Source organism: Colletotrichum aenigma (genome assembly GCF_013390185.1).
Source record: "Colletotrichum aenigma strain Cg56 chromosome Unknown KSG_Cg56_contig41, whole genome shotgun sequence".
NCBI classification, from domain to species: domain Eukaryota; kingdom Fungi; phylum Ascomycota; class Sordariomycetes; order Glomerellales; family Glomerellaceae; genus Colletotrichum; species Colletotrichum aenigma.
Window position 1 is genome coordinate 1 of NW_023500947.1, and position 10,474 is coordinate 10,474.

At 49.5% G+C, this 10,474-nt stretch overlaps 1 protein-coding gene across 1 annotated transcript; it reads left to right on the top strand.

Annotated features, from left to right (window-relative positions):
- Positions 1 to 8,920: 8,920 nt before the first annotated feature.
- CGCA056_v015134 (putative sucrose utilization protein SUC1) lies at positions 8,921 to 10,138 on the top strand (the record flags this gene model as incomplete). The annotated part of the gene is made up of 1 exon (XM_037330375.1): positions 8,921 to 10,138. One exon carries the CDS (start codon positions 8,921 to 8,923, stop codon positions 10,136 to 10,138), a length of 1,218 nt encoding a protein of 405 aa, XP_037171233.1.
- Between the last annotated feature and the right edge of the window lie 336 nt (positions 10,139 to 10,474).

Consider the following 10,474-nt stretch of genomic DNA (forward strand, 5'->3'; position numbering starts at 1 on the left):
CACTGATATACTAACCCTGTATAAACCGACCGCATGTGCCGATATATCTGCTTCACTACGTATGGGCGAGAATTCCTTTTCCTACACGGTTATTGCCATCATGCGACCAGCTTAAACATAACCTATAAAGCCCAGAGTTAAACACGTTTGTTTCTAGGTTTAGGGCCACCCGTATCATTCGCTACTACGATTTCTTTCACTGAAGCTTTACCGGCCAACACTCATTTAGCGAGAAGTACTACTAAGCTTTTGGGCAAGGTTGAGGATAACAGGGCCTCTGACCGGTGAGACCATTGCCAGGTGATTAATCACCTGCCTTAGGTAGGTTACCAGAGGTGAACACTCAGTTACCAACCTGCTACGCCCAGGACCATCTCATTGCGACATCATAGTGGATTCAGTACAGTCCTTCTGTTCCGAGTGAATTCCTGTCGCTCGCGCGATCGTGTCATCTGATTGCCCCGTTGTAGGCCGCCCGACGTCTGATGTTTGGGTAGTTGATTGCTTCTCTTCACCTTTGGGTTTAGTATTAAAGTGGAACTCCTCATTATATAGCAAGCTAAGTCTCATCCCCTGCGCAAAATCGAGTATATCGTGGCTACCCCTGCTGCACTGGGAAGACCGAGAGACGGCTAGATGATGAATTCTGTCACCTCGGAAGAATGACAGGGCCCTAAGGAAACCGAAGGGGGAAACCCTTCCGTGAGCAATTCATGTTTTGACAGGCCGCCTGTCGATCCCTGTTAGGTCACAGTATCAGATATTTATTATGTGTGGTATAGAGATTGATACGTGGAACCGGATCTCTAGCATTCTTCTTCTTGAAGACGAGGAGCTTCTTGGCAACAACAGCGTCGCCGAGACGGACGCCGGCGGATGAGGCAATATGGATGTCGGTCATGCTACTGCCAGCACTATCTGCGGTCACGTCAATGACTCCATGGACCATTCTCATCGCAAAGTCGAATGCAGCATGCTACCGCGGGGCTCGAGGGCCCCGCGCGCTGCTTAAAGTTGGTGTTGATGATCTTCCCTTTCGTCATCACATTAGTGAGCTTGTTAAGGGAAGTTTGAGGTGCTCTCGTGCTCCTCGGCTGACGGATCAACGGCCCGACGATGTAGTTAACAGTCAGAATACCGGAGTACCCGGGTGGCGGTGGTATCGACGTGGATCTTGAACTTGGAGGTCTTAGTGCGCTGGCTTAGACCGCCGTGGGGTTCCTCGGGTTTGGGGTTCAGGATACCTTAACCTTAGTATCTCTGGCCTGGCCATGCTCAGTCCCCCCTAGCAGGTGGACTTGATGGCTAGGTTAAAGCTAACGGAAGAAGCCTAGTTGTTGGGAGCCTGCTAATTACCCACGGAGGTGTATATGCTATGGGCATAGGGGAGGCGGCCTTGCCGCACCGATGGCGTCGAGGCTTGCGAGGAAAGGCAGGCATGGAGAGCTTTGTTTCAAGACAGTGGATGTACTCGATAGCTTCTGTGGATATTGCGGTTTAGTGTGTGGAGTGAAGGTAATTGATAGCTAGTCATAGTGTCGAATTGGCTCGATAGCGATGAGTAGAAAGGAAAGCTGTGAAGAAGGTAATGAGCTTTGATGTTAAGGCCGGAGCCCACGTTTATATTAGGGGTGTCATGGACATTTAAAGCCGTTGCTGAAAGATGAGACCGATCGACTAGATAATATCGGGTGGGGAAAATGGGGAAGGGCCTTGAGCCTCAAACGTGGATCGGCATTTCCGGTTTATAGTCCGCTCGATCGGTACCTCGCATACAGCGTGCCAGCACTGCCGATGCGAGGGATAACTTAGTCAGATAGTAACGCGGAATACCGAAACTTCGATATCGAAGGAGAGTACCAAGTGGACACTTAAGTGTCTGTCGTTAGAGGACGTGTAGTTAAGGTGAGGAGATATCTGATCAATCGAGGGGGAATGTCCGTGACAAAGTTTAATCACAAGCACATATTAGGGTGTCTATCCATCGTATAGAATGCTTGCTGGGCTGCCTTGCGATCTTCTGCTGTTGTGTCTAGGCTGTTGCGGTTAGGAACGAGCTATGCTTATCCGTAGCAGACGTTACATCTTCCTTCGCCGTCCTCGTAACTAGAATGGTTACTTCTTCCGTCTACCACCCGGTTGAAAGGAGCCTGTCAGTATTCGTCAGTGGGGAGATGCTTTAACCTTGGCGCCTACTGTCATAAACCGGTGGTCTTGCTGCTGCTGCTGCTGCCTCTTCTGAGCGAAAGTCGCAAACATCGCCTCCCATTTATGGAAAGACCTCTCGTCTCCCATCTCATCCTAAACCTATTCTTCTCCCTATACACAGACATGCAGCTACGACCGTAAGCAATACAAACTGATGACTGCTGTGTTGGTCTATAAGCAACCTTCTCCCGTACTACTATAGCAGCTCCTCGTGAGCAAGGAGCAGCGCTCAGCAGCAGCGTTAAAGTTTGAACCCCAAGGGTAGGCCCTTGCTAATATCCCGCTACTTCCTAGCGCTTTTTACTTTTCAGAATACTTGCGTGATTCTCCTGGATCAATCACTGCTTCCTTCTTCGCCTAGTCTTCTAACAGCAATTGGCATACTAACTTCACTATCAAGATGTCTTCCGGCTGCGCCGCTTGTCCATGGTTTGGCGCCCGGCGTTCCGCGCCTGCTAGTCTCTTCCGTCCGCTTATAATCTTCGGCACCCAATTTAGGACCTGAACATTATCATAACCGGGCATACGATCGACGGAGTGCACCTCAGGGAAGTCTTCAACCTCACCAGCCAACCACGTTAGTTCGTATGAACCAGCCCTTCAGCGGTAGTATTAGCCGAGGACTTAGTCTGAATATGGACGTTAGTAGCACAGCTCAGCTCGGCTGTCTGGGAGGGCAACGGGCAGTTGGACATGTTCGTCCGATTTAACAGAAGAACCTCCATAATGGCTTTTGTTTACTTCGAGATAAAATATACCCTGGAATGTTTGTTTGCTATAGGCTATAAGTTACTGTTGGGATAGGGTTTTACTATCATTAGATGGCATGGAAATGGGCGGACGTTTGTGTTGTCTCGATCATAGGAGCTATACTGGGATGCTTACGTAAGGACGAGTTGGAAGTTGTTAGCTCTGGGGTGGTTCAATATGAACCATGGGAAATGGTCTAATTAGATCTCTCCAAACCCTTTCTCAATTCAATTAAACCATCCATCTATAGGCCGGAACTTCGGGATCAATAGGTACCTCGCTAGCAGCTTCAATTGCATTTATCATTAGTGCCGTTCGGGCGCAGAACGCTCAGTGAATGCTTCTCTCCAAGATCTCAATGAATCCTACCCCCTGTCTTTGTAGACCCCACTCAATGATACTATCACTCATTGTGGACGTTTGGCCAGGAGTAGGAACGCCTCAGAGGGTGGGTACGGAGTAGGGCTAGGGAGGGATCAGGGATGTCGTGCTTAATCAGGCCAGACATGCAGGCACCGCCGCACTGGCCCCTTGGATAGATGGTGAAAACGCGAAGCCGAAACTCTAAACCGACGACATGGGTGGCCGACCATAAGCAATTGCCGACAATGTATCCTCCAATCTCCTTCTCGGCTGTTAAGGGAGATATTCTGCACCTGATTCCCGCTATCTTGCAACCTGGCCCGGTCGAATACGACTCTGTAACTACAAAACTACAGTATCCACCTGCTGAGGTCTAGACCCACAGCTGCGTGGTTTGGGGTGAGGTGATGAGGATGCGCCGGGGTCTCGGTCATCTCCAGCCGGAGCAGTCCTGCGGGGAGTGCCAAGGCACAGCACCGCCAGCGGGATCCGGAGCGAGGGAAGGGTGGGGAGTGCTGCGCGCTAGTCGCGAACCACGCTGGATAGGTGTGACAGCTGACGGCCGAGCGGCCCGGTCGGTTTAGCAGGTCCCGTCTGAAAGATTGGTCCAGTAATTGTGGGTAGGTGAACAGGCCCTCCACACCACGGTCTCGAAGGCCCCACCCCCCTCCCCATTCAGGTTCCAATGGTCCGATGAACCCCTTCTCGGAGTAGGAACGAGCTATTTACCCATCTCTGCAGACGGCGCAGGGCATAGAGATGATGCTATAATGACTTATTATGGCTAGCGCTTGATAACACCTCCCAGGCAGGCTAGGGGGCTCTGTTCTTCACTAGTGAAGTGGAGGGAGGATTTCCAATCTCAACCCGCTATTCAGGTTTCCACAGTTCGATGTCTAGCTTTCATGAGACAACTGAGGCGCCATCGTGGTATGGCTCTATAAATCTCCCCTCAACGACGCATTAATATCAACATCCTAAAACCCAAAAGACATATGATAGAAGCAGCCTAGGTACACTTTCTCTAGGGGGCATGAGAGCAAGTGTATATACAGGACGTGCTGACGGCCCAGGTAGGATATTCTGCCGGATTAGGGCTTATGAATATATGTTTTGATGTTAGATGTCCGCTCTTCTGTTTCAGAGCAGCGAGTCTCCCGTTGATAGGGGTAGGGGTCTCACTTACTACCTTGGGTTTAATATAAATAGGTGCCCCCGAGAAGTCCTGCCTCCCGTCGTGGTACCTCCAGCCCTTCGGTTGGACGTATCCCATCCGCTGCTCTATTAGGAAGCATATAGTTAGATAAGTAAGCGATTCGCAAGTGGTGCTTGAAGGCAGAGGGGCGTCATAGCCTGTGTAATAGTAACAACATCAGCAACAATAGCAACAATAGCAAGAAACTTGCTATAAGGCTTTGGACTAGATGTTACTTAAGGAAGGCATTGCTCCACTAATCGATACGGAGAAAGGGGGATGGGGACTAGAATATGTGTCTTTCTACTAGCTGGAAGACGGAGTAGGTAAGACCTTGCTGTAATTGACTAACTCGCAAGTTAACCAACAATCAAATCCCAGGGGGAAAATCAACAAGTTAACAAGTATGAGGGGCAAAATTGACTTTATTGCACTTGCGGCAGCGCTGTCCAGCATTGGACGAATGTGATTACAGTTTGTCCAATGAGCTACTTTACTTAGATGCTTGGATGGGCCTCTTGATGTTACTGTCGTTTCGTCTATCTAAAGGATCGTCTACGAAGAACGTCGGCGTAGCCTGTATAAGCTGTTTTGGACTGTATCGGCTGCGTGTGTGGCAATACTTATATAGCCTTCACCTTCTGAACAGAGCACACAACTTTGTCTTAGCTTGTAATATACGGCTATAGCTTGAGACAAGCCGTTTTGCGATAGAGAATATCATTAATATCGTAGTCTCCATATATACTTGCGTTATTGGTTTGCGTGGTTAAGTTAGTTCCTAGCGATACAATAGCCTAAGCATAAGCTAGACTACTTACAGAGCTGACTTTTCAGTCCGCTCCTCCGTTCGTTTAAGTTGGATGATTAAACCCCGCTCATGTTAACACTATTGATTATACCTTACGTATTAGAATGCCTGTCTGCTGCAAGACTAATGCCTCTATGTAACATCCAACCTCCTGTTACTAGCTTAATGAAAGGTCCTAGTCCTTAGAACGCGTGAGAATACCGCGGTTGTTATCAAGGTATAACAGCGGGCAGGCGGGTTAGGGGGGGCTGTAGGGGGGGGCTCTTAGAATTCAGCAGAGAGCGCTCGGCTGAGGCGCCCAGGGAAAGCTATAGATCTATAGCTAGCTATGATGCTGCTACAAAGGACCAAGGTTAGGTATATTCAGAGCTGTAGGATAGAGGAACTTAAGAGATTTCATGGCTTTAGCAGGAACCCCTGAATAAGTACGTATCAATAGTCTTGACAGGATAATGCCCATTAGATTCTCTCTTGCTTATGGAGAGCCGAGGCGATGGGCGAAGAACCGTGAGGAGAAGACTAGAGGGAGTGTTTAGACATTAACACGCTTGCCTCCCTTATAGGTTATTGTTCCGACCGTGATAGTAAAGAGTTCATCTTGAAGAGTGAGGTTGAGTCTTCTAGCCAATGTTTCTCTAGATCTCTGACACAATCACTGGAATCTCTGGAAGGAGATAACGCGATTAGTCAATCCAACAAAACACGTCCCCTCGACGCATGTACCATTCTACCCACAACGCCAATAACTGGCTTGGCTTGGTTCTCTTTTAGCTAACGTGCCCCGGCCCCTACTCTCCAGCCCCATCAGCAGGCTGACGTAGACAGGCTACGAAACCCTAAATAGTAAAGACGGGCCTAGGCGTCTCCCTCGGTGTGTTTCAGAGTAAATCATCCTGGGTTTACTAGCCATTTGACCCTAGTTCAACGGGGTTGTCCAGAATTAGAACGGAAAAACCGTAGTGGAGACGGGAACATTTACTAGTTTGAGGCTAGATAGTGGTTGTCGTAGACAAACGCGCAGCACTTCACTTCATGAACATGAGCTACAACTGTGTCTGTCTAGTCGTTGGGGGTTGAAGGTTACGGCGATTGTATGTGTTGTGAGAAGAAGGAGACCTCAGGTTTCGGGCAGCGCAGTGGAAGACCTGCAATGGTCGAGGCCCATTGTACCACTATAGATAGCCTTAGAAGTATTGGAGTCAAACCACACAAATCTACATGCTTTGAACCAAGGGAGTCAGTAGTGTCAAAGCCAGGCGGCCGATAGTGCCTGGGTCCGAAAGATCCCTATAGCGAGTAGGAAGCAATAATGCTAGTGGTGGGACGAGTCTGCAGGCACATCGCACAAAGCTGACTATGCGGCATACTACAGACGGAGATATTAAGTAATAGTAAACACTACTCTTAGCCGGTATGTTAAGGTTTGTTTAGTTGAGTACAATGATTATGCGTTTTGTTCTTGTTTTATAGGTTAACCACGACGTAGCTAGTGCTATATCCTGTGACGTCCTGCTTTGTGAAATGAACGCTCCCCTTAGCTGCAGTCTGGTGCTAGCTGAGTGTGGGACTGTTGGAAAACAGGCTCAACGCCGAGGATGGTGGCGCGGGCGTGGGGGTCATGGTGTCCGGGGCGGCGGGTGCTCTTTCTGACCCCAAGTATCGTACTGTGCCACGCATGCTGCTGTTCGTCCCTATAGCTGGGCAACTATATACCTCAGCGTGGAACAGGGGATCACAATACTACACGTAGTATTATTATCGATTGTGTCACACTTAGCTGCCCTAGACAGCTCGTAACCAATGGACAGACTGCCGGCGGGGCGCTAAACCTTACGAGAATGGCGGGAAAACTTTGAGCGGACTTCTCCCGGTGTACTTTGCGCAAATCGCAGCGATACGCAGCCGAACCCCGCGACGTGGAATTTAAAATGCGCGGGGCTTGAAAGCCCGGTTCTCGAACACGATTCTCAATAACTCGACACGATCGGATCTCCTAGCATGAGCATCTGCATATACACAGCCAGGGTAGGACATCAACTTTAGTGCAGTTAAGTTAGACCTCTAAATAGTCAGAAGACTGCGATTAGTCTATGACTGAGGCTGGGCTGAGCTAAAGTGAAGATGAACTGAGTAAACAAAAAATGAGAATATTCTTATATACTTGATACACCTATCCATGTTCTCCGTATTAACAAGGAAGGCATAGACTTCACAATAGCATGGCTGGCTTAGATTATAGAGGCTAGATTTACCTCTGTTGACTTGTTATAGTGGCGACCGCCACCTTCGCTCGCGCGTGCTGGGGTCGGTTTTGCTATGTCCCCCAGGGCCCCCTAATAATTATCATTCATATCGCTGATTGAGTGTGATCTACTGATACGCGCGCGTCGAGCTGTTGTGTAATGATCTTATCTTAGGGACCATGTGTGGTTTCCGACTGAAGAAGCATGCTGGTTAATAGAGAATAAGAAGGCGACGGACTTTACTGGCTATTTCGGGCGAGCTGCCCTGCAACTCTTCCTACCGCTCTTTTCCCCCAATCCTTGCTTTGCTTCCCTTTTTTCTTTTTTTTCCCTTCCTTCTTTCTTTTTTATCTTTGTGAAATATGTGCTAGCTATGCTCCAAGAGCCTAAGACCGATACTAATGCCTACAACCTGGTGGCGTGGTTGGTGATAACGCGCCTCTAGTCTTGCAACGTTAAGCCCGCAAGTTGTGGCCGGATGAACGGATGAATTAGCTTGGTGCCTAAGCCGAATGCGTCAGGAATAGTGTATAATTACTGGCTTCCTCAATAGAGCCTGTCCCTTATCTTACGCACTAGCTCGTTGCTGCAGTGGGGACGTCTATTATTTCCCTCCTCCCAAACTCTATTCTCGGTCTAGGATGGAGACACACATACATAGGCGAGGCCTTTCGTCTTCAGTCGCCCCCCTTTAACCCCGCCCACCCCCTTTGCCCCCCTTTTTCGTCACCTTTCTACGCCTTAGTTTGTATTAGTTCCCGCCGTCCCTTCTTAACGAGATACCCTTAGAAGTCGGATTGAAAACGAAGATGATATAGTGAGTATTGCAGAAACGACCCTCTGCCGGAATCCAATATAGCAAGCCTAAAACCACCTACAGGGATAGAATGTTTCAAACCAGGTCTAAGCACACCATCAACATAGTAAAGCACGTAATAGTGGAAGTGAACCCTTAGCGCCATCGTTCAAATGCGATCACGCAGACCTTTTGGTTGAGACACTCGTTCATAGGACGAGATGCCCCCACTAAAAGCTGTGTCTAAGCCGAGGAAACGGGCCACGAAAAGGATCAGACAGGCGTGTGATACCTGCCACATCCGTAAAATTCGGTGCGACGGGCGTCACCAGTGCATTAACTGTCTCTTAGCTAAGGTGGTTTGCTCATATAACGCAGTTCCAAAGAGACCGGGACCTAAAGGGCCGAGATATGGACAGAGACCTGATATTCGACAGCAGAAGGGACGAAATCCTGATCTGCACTACAGCAGTTCAGCGGGAAGAGTTCAGCCTACGGATGGACACGCTGCTCGCTCGTGCTCGACATGCTCGACATGTAAGGTGCAGTGGGACATGGCTGGGACAGACGAGACGTTCCAGCCATCGCCTCAACTGTTGACTCACACAATCAGACAATCTCTCGACACCTACTTGACGCATAAGTATCCCATCACACCAATGATAGATCGAGAACGTATAGAAGAGTACATCCGGAACTTCGCCCAATGCCCCGGATGCTATGGCGTTATTGTGTCCTGTTGCGCCACCGTCGCTCCGGACCGTGACGCGTCGTCGGCCTCTGCCGCTGATTCGCCAGAGTTGTCTCGTCAGCGCAGCCATTACGACCTCTCGGAGCCCTCGGCCGACTTCTTGGTCTCTGAAGTGCTGCGATCAAGGCGGTTCTGTCACCTCGCGGACAACCAGTCCCTTGCACAAGTTCAAACCTCTTTCATGCTGCATTGTGCACACTCTAGCCCCCGCAACGACTATGCGGCTTGGTTCTACCTACGTGAAGCGATAACTATACTACAGACGCTTAGGTACCATGAAGAAGCCACTTACGAGGAGGCGACCAACCTGTCTGTTGCGAGGGAAGCTAGACGGGCATTTTGGGTCCTCTTCGTCACGGAACGTGCTTTCGCGATTCAGCGACATAAGACCCTGGCCTTGCATTCCACAATTAACCTACCTCGCTTCGATCCACTCCTTGCGGACTCTAAAATCCTGCATGGCTTTCTTGATCTGATCTCCCTCTTCCGGCTTTTCGATGCCGAATTCATTACAGCGTGGAACTCTTATACGGAACGTCAGACGGTTAAGCCGGCGAAACCCCCAGATCATGAGCAGCTGTGCCAGCTGCAGGGAGCCCTGTCAAACTGCCTCGCCGATGTGTCCGCCTACCCCGAGTCGCAGCAAGCCGAGCTTTTCGTCACATGCGGGTGGCTTAAGACTGTTGTGTGGCAGCTGTGCTTGTCAGCGACGACGCTGACGAGCACGAATTATTGCGATAGTATGTCGCTAGGCTATCCCTTAAGCATAGCCCGAGACATTGTCCTTGTCCTCCAACTCTCACCCCAGAGGACCTTTGCTACAAACAGGGTTAGCATGTTGGAGAAGTTGTCCCAGGTTGGAAGTTCACTAGCAGATGTGCTTTCATTGAACGCACCTACTGTTCTCCGGCCATTGACGCTTGATGCTTCTATGGACACTCTGATGGAGATTTTGAAGATCGCGAGCGAGATGCTCCGAGCCAGTTGTGAGTCCCCCACCCCCCGAAACAAGCTCAGTTAAAGAGTTATACTAGAGAAGGATAAGTATTAAAAGATGGTTGTCGTCCAGGTTAAGAGGCGTTTCGATAGGGACATCAGAAGTGTTCTTGTAAAGGCATGCTTCTGAAATTAGCATCCCTATCTTTACCCTATCTTTAGAACTTCGTGTACCTAGCTTGCTCACCTCTTCCTTCTACTAAGCGCTCGCTTGCCCCCTCATTGTCGTTCCATTCCTAGTGGGTGGGTCGTTGAAAAGGTTCAGGGCGCACCGCAAACCTAGCTTAGAATGGGGGCGCAACGTGCGGATGGATAGATCCAAGTGTGGAGTAAGGTTTGGGATGCTTGGAGACTAACCGGC